The 22,483-nt window shown below is 49.3% G+C and overlaps 1 protein-coding gene across 1 annotated transcript in view; it reads right to left on the reverse strand.

Annotated features, from left to right (window-relative positions):
- The window catches only part of POLE (DNA polymerase epsilon, catalytic subunit), a 35,369-nt gene extending 20,761 nt beyond the window's left edge, over nt 1–14,608 (reverse strand). Inside the window, exons 1-19 of the mRNA XM_066331107.1 lie at nt 14,378–14,608; nt 13,844–13,924; nt 13,722–13,766; nt 13,491–13,583; nt 12,815–12,969; nt 9,762–9,903; nt 9,386–9,466; nt 9,030–9,137; nt 8,516–8,626; nt 8,161–8,246; nt 6,745–6,864; nt 5,878–6,010; nt 5,145–5,258; nt 4,162–4,374; nt 3,349–3,456; nt 2,548–2,676; nt 1,552–1,654; nt 1,311–1,457; nt 588–733 (exon numbers count right to left, since the gene is read on the reverse strand). Coding sequence (XP_066187204.1) covers nt 588–733; nt 1,311–1,457; nt 1,552–1,654; nt 2,548–2,676; nt 3,349–3,456; nt 4,162–4,374; nt 5,145–5,258; nt 5,878–6,010; nt 6,745–6,864; nt 8,161–8,246; nt 8,516–8,626; nt 9,030–9,137; nt 9,386–9,466; nt 9,762–9,903; nt 12,815–12,969; nt 13,491–13,583; nt 13,722–13,766; nt 13,844–13,924; nt 14,378–14,608 — 2,346 coding nt within the window. The remainder of the gene's footprint in view (nt 1–587; nt 734–1,310; nt 1,458–1,551; nt 1,655–2,547; nt 2,677–3,348; nt 3,457–4,161; nt 4,375–5,144; nt 5,259–5,877; nt 6,011–6,744; nt 6,865–8,160; nt 8,247–8,515; nt 8,627–9,029; nt 9,138–9,385; nt 9,467–9,761; nt 9,904–12,814; nt 12,970–13,490; nt 13,584–13,721; nt 13,767–13,843; nt 13,925–14,377) is intronic.
- Nucleotides 14,609–22,483: the final 7,875 nt, after the last annotated feature.

Here is a 22,483-nt window from a genome sequence, read left to right on the forward strand (position 1 = left end):
TTGTCACTTGTCAGAAGAGACTTGCAGCTCCCATAATTGATTGGAATTCAACCAGCACCAGCTGTGCTACACCATATGTGTGCAGGGAAGAACTCAATATACTGCTTGCTGCAGTGATGCCTGGCTAACAGTAAAACCACCAGTGTAGGAAAAGTGCCTCTGTCAGCCCTGGGGATCATGGCAAAATAGGGAGCTGGGAGGAACTGCAAAGCAACAGGCTCTTTAATTAACTCTGCCAGACAAAGAGCCTCAAAGCCTCCTGGAATAGTTTGGATTATAAGAGACCTCACAGCTCATCTCATCCCAGCCCCTGCCTTGAGCAGGAACAACTCTTACTAGACCAGGTTGCTTTAAGTCCCATCCAACCCAACTGGCCTCGGACACTTTGACCAGAGGAGCTGTGGCTGCACCATCCCTCAACTTTTGACAGTGCCTTACTTCCCTCATAGCAAAGAATTTCTTCCCAATAATACAACCTTGCTCTCTATCAGTGGGAAGCCAACAGAGCAATCCTATGAGGTTTCCAGTGCGCCACAAGAGGTCTCCAGGCTTGGCAAGACCATTTGACCAGCACCCAAGCTCAGTACCTTGTGCAGCCCCTTGAACTCATATCGGCGGTCCCGGAATGCTCGCACCGTGTCCACATAAAAAGAATTTTCTCGTTGGCAAATGGTGGTGACTCGCTCCTCCACCTTGGTGACATGGATCTTCTTGTACGCTTTGCGGCAGTAATCTGGTCAAAGAACGAGGCAGAGGGAGGTTCTCAGGGATGGGTGCTGTGCTACAGAGGGATGAGCAGAGTAAGGATAGGGAGGCACCTAAGCATAAGGCATGGGTGAGTGGGGGTCAGTCCTACTGCAAAAGGAGAGCAAGGTCCCAGTATGGAAAGATGCAGCACCTCTTTATGGAGGTGGAGAGCAAGGTGGACAACAAATTAATCATATGGCCCACCTACCAGGCTCTGCCCCCAGCCAGGCAGGTGGTTCTGCTGGACAGTATCACTCCAGGTGATAGGATAATGTGATGTTTCCCTTCTATTAACTGGCTTTATTTAGCAGCCTTACAAAAAACAGAGCCATTTATATTTCAGCTCAAATCTGTGGCTCTCCAAGACAAAGGGAAACATTAACAGACACCAGTGGCCTGGCTCCTCTTAGGAAGCACACATGAGTCTGTTGAGATCCTGGAGAAGTTCCGTGACCAGCCTGATCTCACCCCATAGCCCTAGGAGGGGTCACTACTGCTGAACATTGCTCACAGTCCAGGTTGCAAAACACTGCCAGAATTATGACCTTGATTAATTTTTTTACCTGCCAGGCGCTTTTTCTCATACTTGGCTTGTTCTTCCCGAGAGAGCTCATGGAAGGCACGGGGTGGTCCATCAGGGAACAAGGGAGGGAATTTCTCTGACTCCAGCTGCTGCTGGATGCGGTGATACTCGCTGCGGTTGGCAGGCACTGCAGAGGAGGGCAGTGATCAATCTCTCAGGGGAAGAGCAGGAATTTGGCTCCATCTCTGTGGGCTAGACTACATGGTCCTTCCTGTACTTACTGAATTCTCCTCTCCACTGCCACGTCATCCGGCGCTGACAGTTGGCGCCTGGCTTGTTGAAGTCACAGGCAGCACATGTGGCCTCATCTACCATGGCTGAGGGCTGGATGCAGTAACAGACACACAGGTGTTAGAGGGGTCAGGTACCCAAATGACAACTCATGCTAGAACAGGTGTTGAGTGGCAGGGGAGCTCAGGTTTGAACATCAGAGACGGTACTCAGTGAGCTCCCCTTTGCAGAACCTTTCATGAGAATGAGCCCCACGAAACAACAGCTGGCTTTTTGGGAAGAGCTCTAACTAAAGCTGTAGCTGAGCCTCTGAAGATCTGGCCATCTAGAGAAGGACAATACAGATGGGGAAGGGGCTGGAGCACAAGTCTGATGAGGAGTAGCTGAGGAAGCTGGGGGGCTCAGCCTGAAGAAAAGTAGGCTCAGGGAGGACATTCTTGTTCCTACAAGAGAATCCCTATCTCAAAAAACCCCAAAACACCACTGTGGGAATGATCACTGAGGAGAGCGGAATATTCCAACCTGCTTATTCCAACCCTGATAGAAGGGTGCAGACAGGTGGGAGTCAGGCTCTGCTCCCAAGAAACAAGTGAGGAAACAGCCTCCAGTTGTGCCAGAAGATGTTTAGGTTGGATACTGAGGAAAAGTCTTTCACTGAAAGGGCGATCAGACACTGGCACAGGCTGCCCAGAGTGGCATTCTCCTGAACGCATTTAAAAGCTACGTGGATGTGCCACTTAGGGACATGGGTTAGTGGTGGTGATGCTAGCAGAGTGGTTGGACTCAATGGTCTTAGAGGGCTTTTCCAACCAAAATAATTCCATGATTCCACAATTCCATGTCAGCTTGACCAAATTTCACACCCAGCCTTATCTGCTTCCCCTGCTTTGTGCAGAAAGTTCAGCCCTTGCTTTTAAGGGGATCCAGAGGGACCATGAAGGTTATCTGGAAGTCAGATTAGGAGAGACAAGGTTGATGTTACCCACCTGCAACCTGTTGGTCAGAATGATGTTGGGGTACATGGCCCCCACATCCAGATGATAGATAAGAGGACACTCAATTCTATTGGGAACATCTTTCAGAGAATTCAGCTTGGCCTTGATTTCATCACAAACCTGTGGTGATATAAACAGAACTGAAACTAGGGCAGGAAGGAATTAATGAATCAAATACTTTTTGAATTTGGTTCTTCTTCAGAGGGACACTTGCCACAGGCTCTGGGGATGGATCTAAAGGACCAAAGAACCAGATCAGGAACTCTCTAACCACTGGTGCTTTAGGTTTTCATTCGGACCTCCAGGGTAAGCTTTTCTGTAGGGATACCTGGCAAGTGGGAGCAGCTGATTTCCAAATATGACTTGATTGAGCACCTTCTCGGTGCAAATGGGTTAATGGGAGACAACAGCAAAGACCAGAGGTCCCCAGTCCAGTGCTGCCCTCCCAAGAAATCCTAGACTTGGATTTGGAAAAGGGCAATCTGCACTTTTGTAGCTGATAAGAAGTGGGGAACAAGCGATTTGGGATATCTGAGGGATCTGTCTTCTCCCTAAATTCTTTCCCAGCTCTCTCAGAGCTTTGCTCCTGGTTGAACCTGTGAAGGGAAAATCAGAAGCTGCGTTCCTCAGATGGGGCAGAGACCCTGATCCACAGGCTGAGCTGCAGGACTCAGCCTGTAGATGGGCTTCTAAATCTCTCTTCGTAGAGCATAAACCAAACCCAAACAAGCATTTTAGAGCTGCAGCAGTCTTAGTTTCCTGCCCAACTCAGCCGTGCTGCAGGTGCTGTACCTCCTGGAAGTTGGTGACCTCATCTAAGGGCAGGCCCTCCTCTTCCTCGATGGCGTGCTGCAGGGTCTTCTCCACATGCTGCACCAGGAAGTCAAAGGCAGCAGGATTCTACAGGGATATGGAGATGGCAGTGAGGCCATAGGCAGCTGTCCCTGGCTGCAGACTGGCAGCTTCTGTCCTGCACCCCTGTCCCTGCTTGGCTTGGGGACCTCTAAGCTCTGTAAGGGACATGTTGAAGCACTGGGAGAGGTGATGGAGGTAGCAAAAACACGTAAAAAACCCTCAGGAAGGGTTCAGACGAAGCTCCATTTGGGAGAGAGGACAGGACCCCAAGAGACAGAGGCATAACTTCCAAGAACCACTGGCTAAAAAACAAACACAAAACCCTACTTCACCACAATCCCCTGCTGTCAATAAGCTCTGGATTTCTTGCTCTCCCAGTGAGGCACAGATGGCCACTTAGATATCTCCCCCCATCCTGTCCCAGCCCAGCTTCAGGTAGCAAGAGTCTCCTGGAGGTTGCCAAGCATTGGAACAGGCTGTTGAGGCCAGTGAAATCACCATCATGGAGGTGATCAGAAAACATGCAGACGTGGCATTTGGGGACATGGTTTATGGGGACTTGGCAATGCTGGGTTAACAGTTGGACTTGGCAACATTAAAGAGCTTTTCCAACCTTACTGATTTCCATGATGCTAAGTGCTGCCCTAGAAGCCCATCAGGTATACACTGCAGATGCCAACAACAGTGGAAATGCTATCCCTCCCCACAATGCTGCTCCACAAGGACAAGGGCTGGCTGCTGGCCCATTACCATTTTGAAGCGGCAGGGAATGTCACTGCGGAAGACCCCAGATTCCAGTGCTTCCACATGGCCTCCCACGTAGGTCTCAGAGTCCAGCACATGTCCATCTTCTGTAAGTTTGTTGAATTCCTGCTCCTGCTTGTTGGGGAAGATGATGTTGGCATGGTAGGCCTGAACCATCAGCAGTGCCTCGCACAGTGTCCCAGATCCTTTTCTTAACACCTGCACATGAGAAATGAAATCTGGTTTCAAATTCAAAAACAGTATATTTAGATATGAGGAGGAAATTCTTCCCTGTGAGGTTGGTGAGGCACTGGACTGGCACAGGTTCCCTAGAGAAGCTGTAGCTGCATCATTCCTGGAAGTGCTCCAGGCTAGGTTGGGCAGGGCTTGGAGCAGTCTGGTCTACTGGAAAGTGTCACTGCCCTTCACAGGAGGGTGGATGAGATTATCTTTGAGATCTCTTCCAACCCAAACCAGTCTGTGATTCTGTAGAAATGCTGTCCCAGCACTGACAAGACTGGACTGTCACACAATGAGCTGGACAGCTTCAGCTGGTGACACATCTGCAACACCACTCCATCAAGTGCCTTTGTCACTCAACCTGGTGGGAACAGACTGCCATCTTTCACATGCTTAGCACTGACAGCTTCCTCATCATCTTCTCTACAGCTGACAACAGCGATCAGGAGACCCAACTTTGCATGGCCGCAACTGCAAGTGAACTTGGCTGAGCATGGAGTATCAGCCACACTTTCTTGCTCCAGCCCTGCACTGCCAAATCTCAGGTGTCTTTTTCTTATAAAAACTTGTCTCCAAACACCCCTCAGCTGTAGGAGAAAGGAGTAGCCTCTAAATCCACCATCCCTTCCTGCCACAGATGCAGAGTGGCTAGGCAGTGGGAATCAGATCTGTGGCCAGAGCATCCCTTCAGCATGGGAATCATGGCACTTCACCCAGCAAAGAGATCATCATTTTGGGGAAGCACTCACCTCATCAGGCTCCATGGGAATGATGGTACACAAGGCAAAAATGAAGGGATGCACATACTTCATATACATGTAATAAGTAGCAACAGCATCAGACACTGAGTAGGTGGCCAGGGTCTGTCAAGGAATGAGAGAAGAAAATTAAGAAAATTAATTAATCCCATGTGACAGAGTGGCTCAATGACAATAATCTTTCATTGCTTCCTGATGGACATTCTCCTATCAGCAAGAAGAAGGAAAAGGTATATTTCTCCATAGCCTAAGTTGCAAAGAATAATGTGTTTGCTTCTGAGGCTATCCTGCTTTAGCTCTAATCAAACAGCAACATGTCAGCTCTAACTGAGAAGGAACAGGGAAGATGAGCTGAAGGCACAGAATTTGCCAGTCTGGGTCTCAGGAAGCTGCTAAAGGGCTCAGCAGAACCTCCTGCCAGTGACATCTGGAGCACTAATCCTTTCCTGTTCCCCCAGCAGGTCTCAGTTCTTTGTGGTGTTTCTGATTTCTGCGGTTCTTTTCACCTCACAGTGATGTATATAAATACAGAGAATGTACAGTGCAATGCCAGGGCCAGAACCACTTCAGGGGAATCCTATTCCTTCTCCCTGTGAGCTCTAAGCCACTGGAAGTCTGGGGAGACAGATTCCATTAATTTCTCAAAATCCACTCTAACTTACAGATTCAGTCATAGTGCAGTTGCTCTAGGTATGTTTTCTCATAGAGCACAGGGAGGGAATACCTGAGGCTCCTCTGTGGCCATCCGGCACATCTCCTCAGGGTCCAGCTCCACTGGATCGTAACCCAGCTTTGCTTTAGCTGCTGCTTTCAGGTTGTGACTTCCCACTGGGAGGTAACTGTCTCTCTTCACCCACCTGGACAGAATCAGGAAAATATCAGTTTGTGCAGAGGAACCAGCCCTGACCTTCAAAACAGTATCAGGGTGAAGGGGACCTCAACTACCATGAGGATCTCTCATCAAGGACAGCCCAGCATCCAAGAACAGTGGAGTACAAGGCTGTCCAACTTTAGCAGCCCAACCAGAACAACCCCCACTGTCCATCCCACCACCACTTCTCATAATTTCTACCTTCCAGTTCCCTCAGTGGCTTTAAGATAAATATTTCACCACTGAAGACCCCACCTGCAAGAACTGCAAGGATATCCAGCTGTGCTCCAGAGCCCAGACTGCTCCAGGGAGGAAAACCCACATAAAACCCCAAAGTTCTGTCTCTCCCATGTGTCCTTTCCTCTTCCCTCTGTGTCAGGAGGCTGATGGGTGAGGCTATAGTCCCTGCTCCAATGACCAGATCTTAACCCACTTCCTCTTCCATTCTCTGTCCTCCCAAATCAGCAATTAAACACCCAAGGCTGCAGGGCAAGAGCAGCCTGGGGGCCCTTCAGAGGAAGACTTGGCAGCTCCTGTGGGATGTAGCATGCCATGTGGAAGAAGACAACACAGAAATGGATTATCACAAAGATGAAGAAGGTTACACAAAGCTTCCAACAGAGAGAATGCGAGAACAGTAATCAAATACAACCCTAAGTATTTTATCTGAACTGAAGAGATAAAGACACAGCTATGTAGTAGAGCGGCAGCACTCAGTACCTCAGACAGTCCATGTGGATGCACTGGGATGCTTTGTACTCTCCCTGGCTATCTTTCTGAAACCCAATTTCCTGATACATATTAATTCCATGAGCTGCTGCTCTTGCTTCCATAAAGGGCCTGTGGAAAGAGGCAGCATGAAGAACTATGTAAACAAGCTGAAAATGGCTTTTCTGGAATTATATTGAACAGACATATGCTATCTAAATCTGATGCATTGGCTAAAGCTGCCCAGACATTTGGTTTAGGTTGTCTAACTGGCAAATTTGCACTACTAAAAGCAAGGGAAGCGAAAAAGCATAGACATAACATTTGATTGAACCCCATATTTCCCTTAAACTATTATCGAACAAAGGAATGCTACAACACTACTGATCTCCAAACATTGGTCTTTGGTTGATTGACAGGTAAGGTTGCATTGCTAAAGGCAAACTAAATAAGATATGAACATGATACCCGATTTAACTTCATGCTTTTTCTTTGGTGGTTTTTTTTGGTTTGTTTTTTTTTTTGGTTTGGTTTTTTTGGGGTTTTTTGTTTGTTTGTTTGTTTGGGTTTTTTTAAGGCATTTTCTTTTCCATTCTTAATTTCCAAGCAAATCTTTTAGCACAGTATTTTTTTGGTTTTTTTCCCCAACTTGTTCTGGTGCCAACCAAATATAAGGCACTAAATTGTTTTGTTTGCATTCAGCTCTGCAAATTTGAATCACTTTTGATTCTCTCAAAAATTCTCTTCTACATTCCTCCCTAGGAACAAGAAGGAGCAGAACAGCCATTTTCCTGCATCTTCAGCAATGGTTCCATAACCACTTTGTTATAAAACTGCCTAAAGAGTTTTTCTTGTGATTTATCTGTGTATCTGATCACAGGGAAAACTTCCTGCAGCACAAGTAGACATATCATTCCTGGAAGTCTTCAAAACCAGGTGGGACTTGAAACAACCTGCTCTACTGGAAGGTGTCTCTGGTCATGACAACAAGGTTGGAACAAGATGACTTTTTTAAGGTCTCTTCCAACCCAAACCATTTTGTGGTTCAAGAGGCAAACCTGCTTGCATCTGGAGGCAGAGGTGTGTGGTCCCTCTCCTGCTTCCCCAGACTTGTCTGCGCACCTCTTCCAATATCCTCCAGGTCTCTTTTTACCCTTTCCCTGCTCTCCCACAACCAAGCTCATCCATACGCTAACATTCCTACATTGCCAGGGGTTTAAAAGCAGTTCAGGCAAGTGGAAGGGACTCTTCAGAAAGTCCTACTGCCAAGCCAATGATCACAGGATTTGGTGAGGTGCAGGACATGGCTGCTCCACATGTGGCCTGCCCACACTGTCTGAGCTATAGAAGGATGTTGAGGATCCAAAGTGACCTTGCCCTCTAGGTCAGGTGACACCTTGCCAGTTTAGTCATCATCCCTGATCTTACCAGTCAAAGAAGTCTCCATTATATGTGACAATGATGGTGGGTTTGGTCTCCTGGACGTGTTCAAACCATCTCTGGATTAAATGAGCCTGTAATGAAATGGAAAAGACATTTATTTGAAGGAACTTCATCTCCTCCACAGAGAGGTGGTGGACACCACACAGTTTGTTCCACCCTTCCACTTTCCTCTGCACCTAGCCCAAACCTGATCTCTCTCACCCTTATTCCCAAGAAACAAAAGCACAAGCAGCCCTGCTGGACTTGCTGTGTTCCCCAGGGAGGCAATCTACCAGGGAATGAATCTCTGGCCAAGAAAAGCTCCAGGCAGGCAAAATTCTGCAGAGTAAAACTGACTTACCTCATCTGGTTCGTTAAAGACACAAAATGGACCCTCATACTCTGGCTTGGGAGTAAACTCAAAGTCTTCAATGTTCTCTGAGACAATCTCCCTGTTTGTGATCAGGTAGCCCTGAAGAAGTGACAAGGAGGCAGTTGAGGACTGGGGTTGCAGACAACTAAAAAATGCTGTCCAAACAATGGGATGCTTTCCTCTTGAAAGCCAGAGCTTCTGTCAAGTGAGAGCATTTTGGGAGTCATTCACTGAAGAGCACTATTGACCATCAGAAAAGGAGGCCATGGAGAGACATCGGACACCAGTATTGTCTCTCTCCTGCAGAGGAGCACCAGCAACCTGGGCTGGGTTCCATGAAACTTGGCATCCTGTACACCTAGGCTTTAATGCTATCCCCTCAGCCACACATCATGCAGCTGACAGCATGGCAAGCCTGGAGACAGCAGGATTGGAGGGGAATGCTGGGCTGCCTCCTGGCTTTGCTGCCCTAGCCTGAAGGAAATCATCCTGGTATCCTTACCTGTCCATCAATCATGTAGGAGATCATCATGATCTGGTCTGTGTCTGCATCAGGAAACTTCAATGGGAGTTTGGTTGTTTCAATATCAAAGGCAAGAACAACAGGATCCTAGGCAGGACCAAATCCATTAGAAAATATTCCAGAGCTGACGTGAAAGGGTGGTTCCCATAAAACCCAATGTTGGTCCAGTAAATGAATCAGAACATCCCCGTTAATCATTTTAGTGCCCTATCAACCCAAAAATCATTACCCAAGCCCAGCATTTCCCCTGCCACCATGGTTTTACACTGGCAGTGTGTCAGACGCCAATCCGCTGGGGCAGACACCTGCACAGAGGACACGTGCCCAGTGCTCACCGGCCGCTCCACAAGGTCGTCTCGGCGGGTGATTTCAGGAGGGTACGTGTTGCCTCGGTATCGCACGTTGTACCAGTGAGCCTGTGGAGAGATGAGGGTGGGCAGGGCCTTACGGCAGAACCACATCCCCAGGTCACTCTGTCCAGTTGCTGGGGATGGAACTATGGCAATCACAGGCAGCCCAGAAAAAAAGGCTCAAACTATGGCCATGCATTAATCATGTAGCTTTTCTGTGCGCCATTAACTAAGGAGAAGCCCAGTAGAACAGAACTGAGCTCTAGACATAAAGTCATTGTCACAAATACTTTTTGTAAAGGTGTAGGAGAGAAAAAACTTTTCTATGCTTCAGTAGTGTGACTGGGAAAGCAAAGCTCACCACATGGATCTTCAGATCAATGGAAAGGCGAATGTGGTAGGGTACATCATACTCCCGCATATCCACGATGTTGTCCATCTGGTTGGCAATTTTTTTGGAGGCTCCTTCCTCATCTGTGCTTAGACTGCCCCCAGTCAGAGCACTGCAAGAGGAGAGGGAAGCAGCTGCCTTTCCCATGTGTCACACAGAATCATTAGGTTAGAAGAGACCTTTAAGATTGAGTCCAACCCATGCCCTAATACCAAAACTAAACCATGGCACTGAGTGCCACATCTTTTTTTAAATACATTCAGGGATGGTGACTCCACCACCTCCCTGGGCAGATGATTCCAGTACTTTATCACTCTTTCAGTAAAAAACTTTTTCCTAACATCCAAACTAAATTTCCCTTGGCACAGCTAAAGACTGTGTCCTCTCATTCTGTCCACTGTTGCCTGGAAAAAGAGACCAACCCCCACTTGACTACAATCACCCTTGAGGTAGCTGTAGAGAGTGATAAAATCACCTCTGAGTCTCCTTTTCTCCAGGCTAAACAACCCCAGCTCCCTGAGTCGTTCCTCACAGGGCTTGTGTTCCAAGCCCTTCACCAGCCTTATTGCTCTCCTCTGGATGCATTCAAGTGTCTCAACGTCCTTTCTAAACAGAGGGGCCCAGAACTGGACACAGCATTCGAGGTGCAGCCTCACAAGTGCCAAGTACGGGGGAAGAATGACCTCCCTAGTCCTGCTGGGCACACTACTCCTGACCCGGGCCAGGTGCCATTGGCCCTCTTGGCCACCTGGGCACACTGCTGCCTCATGTCCAGCCTGCTGTCCATCAGTGCCCCAGGTCCCTTTCTGTCTGGGCACTGTCCAGCCACACCATCCCCAGCCTAAAACGTTGCAGGGGGCTATTGTGGTGAAAATGCAGGACTCAGCATCTGGAATTAGTCAACTTCATCTTACTGGACTCTGCCCATCCACCCAATCATTCCAGGTCTCTCTGCAGAGCCTCCTACCTTCCAACAGATCGACACATGCTCCCAGCTTGATGTAGTCTGCAAAATTACTAATGATAGACTGAACACTCCCATCCATGTCATCAATAAAAACATTAAATAGAACTGGCTCCAGTATAGATCCCAGAGGGACACCACTGGTGACTGTCCCCAGCTGGATGCAGCACCATTCACCACCATTCTCTGGGCTTGGCCATCCCACCAGTTCTTAGCCCAGCACAGAGTGCTCCTGTCCAAGCCGTGGGCTGCCAGCTTATCCAGGAGTGTGCTGTGGGAGACAGTGTCAAAGGCCCTGCCGAAGTCCAAACAGACAGCATCCACAGCCCTTCCTGCATCCACCAGGCAAGTCACCTGGTCATAAAAGGAGATCTCAGGTTGGTCAAACACAACCTACTCCTCCTAAATCCATGCTGGCTGCCTCTGATACCCTGGTGATGCTGTAGGTGCTGTGTGATGACACTCAGTATGAACTGCTCCATGACCTTACCAGGTACACCAAGGTTAGACTAACTGGCCTGTAATTTCCAAGATCCTCCTTCCTACCCTTTTTGTGAATGGGCATCACACTGGCCAGCTTCCAGTCATCTGGAACCTCATCAGTGAGCCAGGACTGTTGGTAAATGATGGAGAGCAGCTTCACAAGCTCATCTGCCAGCTCCCTCATCACCCTGGGGTGGATCCCATCTGGGCCCATGGATTGGTGAACATCCAAGTGGCTCAGCAGTTCTCTGACTGCCTCCTCCTGGATAACAGGGGCACCATTCTGCTCCCTGACACCCTCTACCAGCCCAGGAGGGCAGCTGTCCTGAGGAGAAGCCACTTTCCCACTAAAGACTGAGGCAAAGAAGGCATTAAACACCCCTGCCTTCTCCCCATCTGCAGTCACTAAATTCCCTCCTGCATCCAGTAGAGAACTGAGGTTGGTCTTACCCTTCCTTTTGCTGTTACTATATTTGTAAAAACACTGTTTATTAGCCTTCACAAAAGTCAACAAATTAAGTACTAACTGAACTTTGGCCTCTCTTACTTTTTTCCTACATGCCTTAGCAACCCCCTTAAATATTTCTTGAGATACCTGACCCTCCTTCCAAAGATGATACATCCTCTTTTTATTCTAAGTTGCTTCAAAACCTCCTTGCCCATCCAGGCTGGATGTTTGCTACGTTGACTCATCTTTCAGCACACAGGGACAGGCTGTTCCTGTGCCCTCAGATCTCTGTTTTGAAGCACACTCACCCTTCCTGGACTCCTTTGTTTTAAAGGGCTGCTTCTCACGGAACTCTCTGAATAAGTCTCCTAAATAGGCCAAAGTCTGCCCTCCAGAAGTTCATTGTGAAAATTTTTTCAAAGCTTCTCCTTATTTCAACAAATATCAAGAACTATAATTTCATAATCACTATGGCCCAAATGGCCTCCAACCACTACACCTCCCACCAGCCCATCTCTACTTGTAAACAACCGGTCTAGTATAGTCCCTCCCCTGGTGTCCATCTACCAGGGACACCTACTGGCACTGGTGACACTGGCAGCAGGAGTCAGGGATAGGAGAGAAATAGAAAATGTCAGATTATTTCTGTCTTGATCACAACTAGAAGAGGCATTGCCTCTCTGGATCCTTTCACAGGGAACAGGCAAACTATTTGACAGGCAACCAGGGATACCACCACATCCCATCAGCTCTGGGGCCTCTTAATGTGCAGCACAGAGCTGGACAAACCACCATGAAGATGGGTGGCAGAGAGGCATAGGAGGGGTAAGACCCAGGCAAGACAACAACTCTGAGGACAGCTGGGAAATAATCAAGAGAGTCTATTAAGTGGGTGGTGAGGCACTGGCATAGACTGCCCAGAGAAGCTGGGGCTGCCCCATCCCTGGAAGTGCTCAAGGCCAGGTTGGATAGGGCTTGGAGCAATGTGGTCTAGAGGAATGTGTCCCTGCTCATCACAGGTGGGTTGGACTAGGCAGCCTTTAGAAGACCCTTACAACCCAAACTATTCCATTGTTCTATGAATTATGAACATGAGAGACTGACTGAGTCCCTGCAGGGAGCTCCCACCTTGACAGCATGGTTGTGTAGACATCACTCGCCTGGTCCTGCTCCCTGTTTTTTCTCACAGCAGGAGAGATCTCCTTCCGCACCTTCACCAAGTCCTCCACCGTGTTGAAGGACAGCTTGATATAGTTCCTCTTCAGGCCCACCAAGTGGTTTGGCTGCAAAGCAGCAGGAAAATGGCAACTCAGGGATGGGCACCATGAGAGAGAGGTGGAAGGCCAACAAGACTGATGCAGGTGGAAAGATTGGCCAAAAAAGAAGTGCTGAGGGGTGGGACAGTAAAGCACTGAGGAGAGATTCTGGTGTGTCAAGAGCACAAGAGTCGCACAGCAAGAGCCCTGCTGCTTGTGCAGGCACTCACGAGTGGGATTTACCCAGGGAAAAAGAGGAAAAATGGGTTGAGCATGAGCAGCATCCCCCTCCTGCAGTATCCTTCTTCCTCCAACCACTTTAATTTCAGAGATTAATGTCCTGAACACATTGTCTGAAACGGCTGTTATGTTCAAGGAGAGGAATGTAATTACTGCTGAAAAGCAATTAGCCATAGTAAACACACTTCTGAGATGCCACAGCACCAGGAGACTTAAGTCAAGCATGCTGCATTCTCTCCCTGCTCATCCCTTCCTACATCACTAGAGCTGTGCAAGGTCCAAAAAAAACACCACAGAGGGATACAGACCAGATCCAAGTCCTCTTTGGGAACAGTTTCCAGCTTTGCAATCTTCCCTTGGAACTTCTTGGAGAGGAAGGAGGACACTTCCTGCTCGCAGCCCTGTCAAGAGACCCTGGGGCTGAGATGTGCATCTCCGTCCTTGGGAGGAGATCATCCCAAAGCAGCCTGGCCAGCAGGTCTTGAGCTCCCCAAGATGCTGTCTCCTTCCCTGGGGAGCTCAGCCCTGCCCCTCCTCACCTTCTGGGTGGCAATGTAGAAATATGGCTTGTAGGGTAGGGCCACCTAGGAAGGAGCAGGCAGATGATGATCAGAGGTTCCTTTCTGGGACACCGTACCCACTTAGTCCCCCCAGTACCCACCTTGAAGCGGCTCCCATCCTCCTGGATGAAGTAGTAGTCCACTGCGCTCACTGACCGCCGGTCCTCATCCAGCACCTCCGTCTGCCCATGGGCACCAGGACTCAACAAGGTCCTTCCATGAGACTATACCGAGACCGCACCACGGGACCCTTTCTCCCCGGGGCTTACCGAAAGTCTCCGTGTGGGACTTCCTTCCCGGTAGGGCCAGGGAAACATAGGAGGCCTAGCAGGGACATTGAACCTCCTCCCCCGAGAAGGGCCGGGATCTGTCTGTAGAAACTGCGTCGCTCGGCTCTACCATAGGTCTCCCCAAGGGACTTCCTCCCCTACGCCCTATGTAGGGTATCTCCCCGGTGACTTCCCCCACACCCCAGGCTGTGTCGGGGGTCTCCGCATAGGACCCTTGTCCCCAGCCGTACCGGCGATAATTCCTTGGGACTCCCATCCCTGGTACGGCTGGGGTGTCTCTGTGGGAAACCCTACCCCAGGCCCTATCGGGGATCACCCCACGGGACCCGCCGCGCCGGCCCGTACCGGGTGCATGTTGATGAGCCAGCCCGTGCGCTCACCGGGCTCCGCGGGCCGCTCGAAGCCGAACAGCGCGTCCAGTCGGTCCGTGCGCTGTGCCCGCTCCAGGCGCTTGAGTGCAGACAGCGCGGGGGCATCGTCACGGCTGGACCCTGCGCCCTCCGCCGGATCCCGGGGTCCGCCTGGCCGCCGCCCCCGCCGCGCCGCCTCGGGCTCGGCGCCGTCCCGCAACCCCATCCCGGCCGGCCCAGGCCACGCCTCAACGGCGCCGCGGGAGGAATTTCCCGCGCTGCGCCCGGTTCTCGCGAGAACGAACCCCTCACCGTGCCCTGAGGCGAGAGCACCAATCAGAACGCGGCCCGGCTCCCCCGCGGGCACATCCCACCAATGACAGGCGGAGCTCTCATCTCTGGCCCCCCCCACGTCCCGCCCCCGGCGAGCGCCCCCCGCCCCACTGCGGCGAGCGGGCGGAGCGGGTCTCCGCGGTGTGGCGGCAGCGGCTGCCGGGCTGCGCGGGGCGGCCCCAGCCGGCGGTGGGAAGGGCGGCTTCGTGCACCCGGCGGGACCTCCTGCCCGCCTGCTGGAGCCGGGTTCTGCCCAGGCACAGGATGTGGCTTCTGCTTGCCCCACTGCGAATTCAACTAGCAGCGAAGCTGAGCACAGGTCCCAGAGTGAATCCTAAGTGGTATGTAACAAAGTGTTAACCACAAGTAATATTGTAAAAAGATGTGCAGGTAAAACAACAAGATAGTAAAGAAAAACAAGATAGCAGGGCAAGTGAGATAACAAAGGCCATTAAGAGCAAGATAGCAAGATTGAACGGAACTTGCAAACTGCAAAATTAGCTAAAAACAAGTTAGGACTGAAAAACAAGCACCAGGAATGCGCTGAAGATAGAGATAGAAAGTTCAAATGTGAGGAAGAGTACAGAAGCCTTCATCAAAAGACTGCTAGAAGGCTGACGACCACCACAGAAGGAACTGATGCATGCGCAAAAGCAACAAACTGTTGTAAAACCATGACACAGCTTAATGCAAATATGCGTATGCTAATGATATGTTGTAATTGTGACATTGCATGGAAGGACTTTTAAAATGTAACTGAAAGCTAAAGAAGATTAAGTGAGTTTTTGCCGGAGAGGCTCCTCTCACTCCCAGCACTGAATAAACAAATATGTGCTCTGTAGTTGTCTGACTATAGAGTTTCATTTTCTTGCCCAGTTTTGGGCTTCAAAAGACAAACACATCCCAGAGACACACACATGGATGCAAACACAGGACACCCAGGACTCACAGGCACCGGACACACAGACGGCCACCTGCAAGGTGCTGCTGTCATCAGTATCGTGCACAGTACCCACATCACACCCCAACCGCCACTCCCACATCCTTTCCCGTGTCTGGCGTCCTCCTGCTTCACATGTTCAGCAGCGGCAAGCCCAGGCAGATCCTTCTGGAAGGGTCAACCCTAATGGGTTTCTGGATAGCCCATGGATTAGTAGGTCCCCTTTGTATAGAAAATCTCACCATGAAAAGCCAGTGTATTTAAAGGAGACAGAGTGTTGGAAATGATACAAAGTTTAACTTTTTTTAAAATGTAACTTTGGTCAGGTTAGTTGGTCCAGGGGGAAAAGGAATTGAGGTTTCTTTTCAAATTACTCTTTCACTGAGCAAAAACTGGTGAATTTAACATCTGCATAGATTGGGAATAGCCACTAGGCACAGATATCAGCAGATAGGCAACCTTCAATGAACATTAAGAAACATCAACCATCATACCCAGACACTGTCCCCTGGCATGGCTGGAGAGACCTGGTCTGGAAAAGACTGATAAGAGAACCAAGGAATGAGGACCAGATTAAGCCTTGGAGGCAAAGAAATCCATAAACAATAGGAAACCAAATACTAAGAACTTGTAACTTGGGACTAATGCACATTGAACCAATGAAATTCTGTGAGTTCAACTGTGTAAAATATAGTAGGAATTTATTTTACTAGGGAAAATATAGTAAAAAATATGTGTCATGGAATGATTTTCTCTGCTCATCTGGGCAATGTGTGGGTGAAATTATTTCTGTTGTGCATTCTGGCCAGAAAAAAGTAATGCCTTGATTCTCTAACACTAAAAATTGTTGTTGGAGAGTTTTTTGTTTTCGTCCCAGTTTCGATGACATGTTCATCCTTTCTATTTGACCTGAATTCTGAGGCGGCTGGGGGTATGGAGGTCTCACTTAATTCTCAAAGCAACCGTAATCCTTTGAAGGACCCCTCTGTAAAATGAGTGCCCCTGTCCGAGTCCACTACCTTCACAATCCCATATTCAGAAATCATTTGTTAACTAATCAAATAAGTTGCTGAAGCAGCTAGGAACACCTCTGGCCACGTTACCAGCTGGCATACCACTACCAGCGGATATTTAACCCTCTTGCTCGGGGCATCTCAAATACACCCAACGTCACTGGAAGGACTTATAGCCCAGGGTCACTCCCCTGCCTTGCAATCCTTTGTAGTCTGGCTATTAACTTTAGCCAGGCACCCTTCAATCGCTCGTTTTGCTAAAACAAAAAGACCCAAAGCAGAACATCTTGAGGAAGATCTCTGCCAATCCTTGAGAGCCTCAAAGACTCCCCCCACAGAGATGTTTCAATATTTGCAGGGTCAAACCTCCTGGCATCCATTGTTTATGGTCCTCTGTAAATCAATTTTCCCCTCTTTCTTCTGAGCCACCACCTTTTATTATCTCCAGTTCCTCTGGTGGGAAAGACAGCAGCACCACCATCACTTCCCCCTCCCCCTGGCAATGGCTGAGCCACAGGGAGCAAAGGGAGGATCCCAGAGACCTCTGGCGGAAGTACTGCCTTCAGAACCTCTTCACCGGCCAGCTGATTCCCTGTTGTTTCTGAGTACCCTGCCTGATGTCCCCTAACATGTATAATTTCTACCTCTTTCTGTAAATTCACCACCTCCAATAGGCAAGTAATTGAGCCCTCATGAGTGGGCTTTGTTTTCCCTGCAAGATAACAAACCTCCCTCTTCCCAGTATTCCAAGCTCAGGTACCACCCCACATGCATACTTTTAATCTGTATATATTCACTACCTTTCCTTGATACACTTTTCAAGCTTTTATTAAGGCATATAATTCTGTAGTCTCTGCTGACCACGTGCATGACAGCTTCCTCTCTTCTTGTAATTCCCTTCCTATTATACCATGTTATAAATATTGGGGAATTAATTCATTCTTTTTAGATAGATATCCTGTATAAAAATATATACTGTATCAAATGCCTCCGCCTCCTTGAAATAAAAGTGTGGTGCAACTACAAGCTGCTTCCAGGAATAGGAGAGCCATTCATATGCAAAACAAAGAAGGGAGTCCCCACCAGGAGATGGGATTGCCAACGACCCGGTGATCATCACCTGATTGGGATCTTATCTACATCCAGTGGGCGTGTGAATTTAAATTTAATAAATTTAATAAGGAGCCCCAACACTGCCCAGAAAACCATTCACCAGACCAGCAGAGGGAAAGAAAGGAAATATGAATTTGAAACACCAACAGAGTGGACAATGGGGTGAGGCAACTTTTTGCCTCAAGCAAGAAAAACTGTATAAAACTGGACTGTGCACGGGCAGAATTTGTGAATGGGGAGGGATACAGCACGCAGTTGGATCTGAGGTTCACCCAGCATCGATCCCGGCATCCGTGCTGTCCAATTGATTTTGGCTTTTTTCCATAAAATTCTATTTCGCAAAATTTTATCCAAAAATTTGCATTCTTGTAAGAAATTTGACTCGTTATTTATAACATATCATATCCAGAAACTCATTTTCCTCCTATTACTCTTGAAGATCCATCAATAAACACCTTTCTCCATTTGGCCATGGGGTATGCTGTAAATCCTCCCTAGCTCGGGTCTGGTGATCTGTTACGTGGATACAGTTGTTATAAATGATAAGAAGCCAATTCAAAATAACAGAATTTATTTAGCAAATTAAAAAAAAAAAATTTAAAACCCCAATAAAATTGGACAACATCAATCAAATGTTGGGTGGGCAGAGTGACAGTAACAACCTTCCAACCTCAGCCACACACTCTAGGTCTGGCGTAAAGTCTTTTTATATGGTTTATTTGTCTTGAGGCTAAGTCCATTGAAAGTCCAAATATTCATGTGTCTTTTTATTTCCAAGCAAGGTCTTGAAAGGGGTTCCCATAAGTATGAAAAGACGTTGATAGTCTTCCCGGATCTCGTCTTTGGGGGGCTGATATGATCATCCTCTGGATCCCCTATCAAGATTGATATCAGATGTCGAGCAGCTGTGAAGTGGAGGCCCATCATTGATGAATGGGCCATCTCCAGTCCGGCCATGTCATTTCTGTTGCAAACGTTGTGGTTTCGCACCCTGCACCACAGGTCTTGGAATCTCAGAGATGCCCTGGAGTAGCTTTTTAGTAGAACAAATCTTTGATACATGAATGTATCCATTACATTTACCACACAATCAAGAGTTTTCTTTAGGTTTCGTTCCTTGGTACCAGTTAAACAGGAGGCTGGGTTAAACCCTTACCCACTTTCTCAATTCTAGATCCTCCTGTTCCATTAAACAGGTGTCCTGGTATAGGGCAGATCTGTGAGAAAACCTCCGAATACGATCCCTCTGGGAAGCAAAATCCAGAAGGCCCCTCCCCCAACCAGTCTGGGAGAAAATCATCTCAGATAAAAGTGGAAAAAACTATTTATTTAACAAGCAAAGTGCCCACAAGCATAAAAAACTAATAATATGAAACAATAAAACCTCTTGCCTCTCCGAAGAGAGATGGCAAAACTGAGAGAAGTCCTTGACATGGGTGTAGCTTGCTCAGTCTCTTACCAGTCCCTGCAGTACTGGAAAATGCCAAAGTCCAGGCTCCAGCGAACTCCTGATGCTCTTTTGGGTTTTTCAGTCCAGAACAGGTTTAAACAGTCCCAAGAAAAAGAAAAAAAATAGTCTAGGGAACTTGTCTGCCTCAGCTAGCTGAACTAACTAAAAGCACAGGAGATGCCTGTCTGTGCTACAGACAAACACAGTCCAGGAGTGGAATGTGGAGGAGTGAGTGCTGTTTCTGAAAACAAACTACATGCTTCTCTTTCTCCCTGCTTCGCTCTCGCAGCTGGTCTTAAAGGTACAGAATATAATATCTAACATAAACAGAACAGACAACTGGGGATACAAGCATCAAAAAGTCACCCCAGGACACCACACCAAGACTGGCAAAGGCCTGACCTGCTGGAGGCAGGCGGAGAAATCTGAGAACATGAACAGCAGCCCCAGGACCAAGTGTGGTTCTGGCCCTTCTCCTTGCTCCTGCAGGATGGAACTGGGCTGGCATGGGCACTGAGCCCATCTAGCCCACCACCAGGGTCTGTCCCTCTCCTGGGATCGAGGGCAGCTCCTGCCACATGATGTGGTGCTCCTATGTGTAACGCTGGACCCCCATCCACAGTGACCCATGTGCTGCAGTCCTGCCTTCCCCCAGCCCTGCAGTGCTCTTTCCTTAGGCACCTCAGCTTCAGGTGAGACTGCCCCTCTGTGCTCCTCAAGGAGCATCTGTCAGAAGTGTGCAAAGGCTGGTCACCAGCTCCTCAATCTGTGTCTGGAACAATAGGACGATTTTATCCTTTATGCCTCATATTTGTGAGAAGAAGCCATCCTTCAGCAATTTTCACCCAGCCTTCCTGATCCTATTAGCTGCACAAGTCCCCTCAGGTGCCACTGTATACTCTCGCATGTGCTTGTGACTTCCACATCCTCCCCCATGACCCTGCAGCTCCAGCAGCCCACTCACCAGGCTGTCAGTGAGGACCAGGGCATGACCTGACCTGATGATTCCTTCTCACACCACCCTGGTGCACACAGAGCCACAGCCACCTGGCTCCTTCCCTCCTGCCTGCGCTCCTGGCTAGGGTCCCTCTCCAGGAACCATCCCGATCTGCATATACTCCCCCTCCCCCCTTTTGGACAAATCTTCACTCACTCCCCCCAGTTCACCCTGCACTTACTTGTCGGTATACTGCACAGAAAGCATCTGGAGATGATTTTGTGGTTCTGCAGGGTCAGGACGATCTCCATCTGCCTTCTGTTGTAGTGCAGCCTTCCCATCTGGGGGGGCTGGGAGAAGCCCAGTGCCTGGAGCTCTTGCATGGAGGCACCAGCCCCGTGGACATTCTACTACACAAAGTCCTGATGAAAATGCAGAGCTGGCCGGGGCTGTCAGCTGTGGTCTGCTGCTGTGCCATGGCATATGTCCCAGCCATCCCAGAAGATCCAAAGCTCTGGCTCTGTCACTTCCCAAGAAACTGGAAGTGCCGGGTAATGTCAAGGCTGATCCACTGTCAAAGCACCTTCATGTCCCAGCTGAATGCTCCTTCTTCTGCCCATGGCCCTGCCTGCACCTGCTCCCTTCCCTGGGCTGCCCATTTGCACAGCCTCTCTCCCTTGTTCCCTTCCCTTTCTCCTCCCCCACCCGACTCCTCTTCCAGGACTTCCTTCCAAGGGAAAGGCAGGGCAGGGCTGTGCAGGCAACGGCACAAGTTCTCTTGCAAGGAAACATTGAAGCACAGACTTCAATCCAGCCTGGAAAGCCGGTCTGGGAATGCTGAAGGCTCCACCATCGGGTTATGAGGTCACTTCAGCAGCTGCCCATGACCCTGCTCCCTGCATCTTCCTGGCATCCCAGCATGTGCCTGGGCTGGGCAGTCTCTGCCTGCCCCAGGCTGCATAGGACACCTCTCGCCCTTGTCCTTGCTTCAGTGGCATGATGAGGTGTTAATTCTGGGGTAGTGGGAGGTGAAGGGCTGCAAGTTGTCATCTCCTTGAGACCTGCAGAGATAGCAGAGAGCTAAGGGTTTGCAGCACAGTGAGCAGCTGCCTGGCACTGCTGGCACAGCCCTGTCAGCCCTGCAGTGAGGGGCTGTCCCACTTGTGGTGGAGCTGCAAGCTGGGCCCCAGAGCACCCATTGCCACCCATTGCCAGCAGCATGGCTGAGCACCCCACCAATCACCATGGGGTGACTGGGTCAGCTCAGGAGCTGGGTAGGACCTACTGGGGCAGGACCTATCGGTGACATTTCAGTGACCAACACTGCAGTGCAGGCAGTGCTCAGTGTGGGAGTGGTGTCAGGGTAATGGGGCCAGTGCCAGGAGCCCAAGAAACAACAATCATGGGTGCACACACCACCCAGCAGTTCTGTGAGATTTCTGTGGAAGGAAGGACCTCCAGCCATCCATTCCTCTGAGTTCCTGCCCAGTCACTTCATTGCAGGCAGAGCTGCATCTCTTGCTGTTCCTAGGGCAGCACAGCCCCTCAGTACTGCTCATGTCTCATAGTCCCATCCCTGGACCTGTAAGATGCAATGAAACACCACCATTTTTTTTCCACTTGTGGTTCCAGCAAAGCATAGAATCACAGGCTGGTTTGGGTTGCAAGGGATTTTTAAAGGTCATCTATTCCACACCCCTGCCATTGGCAGGGACACCTTCCATTATCCTAGGTTGCCCCAAGCCCTGTCCTACCCGGCCTTGGAGGCTTCCAAGGATGGGGAAACCACAGCTTCTCTGGGCAACCTGTGCCAGTGCCCCACCATCCTCACAGACAAGAATTTCTTTTCAATATCCAATTCAATTCTACCCTCCTTCAGCTTAAAGCATGGCCACCCACAGCTTGTGATAGAGCTTGCTGTCAGGATAATTCCCTGCAAACCCATTTCCTGTCTCCTTCCAAGGCTCAATCCTCACTGTTTGCTTGCCAGCTGCAGAGCAGCAGGTTTTTACACCACAGGTCAAAAATCCTGCATGCCAGGTAGGGTAATGGATGTGATGGGTCTGCTACGGGTCCCCACTGCCAGCCATACCACATCCCATGGAGCTCTGCATCATGCCCCAGGGAGGCACAGCTTCACATGCAGTGATGCTCCTTCTTAGCTGCCTGCAGACAGTGGACACAGGATCATTTCTCCTGCCTTAGAATTGAGGCAGCTTCTCGAGGACCCACTGTCCATCCACCAAGGCTCTGGAAGCACGTGGGTCCCCGGAGCTTCTCTGCTGGAATGCTTCATCCTTGGGGTGGTGGTGTTT

The sequence above is a fragment of the Sylvia atricapilla genome, chromosome 17, assembly GCF_009819655.1.
Source record: "Sylvia atricapilla isolate bSylAtr1 chromosome 17, bSylAtr1.pri, whole genome shotgun sequence".
In the NCBI taxonomy this organism is placed as follows: Eukaryota; Metazoa; Chordata; class Aves; order Passeriformes; family Sylviidae; genus Sylvia; species Sylvia atricapilla.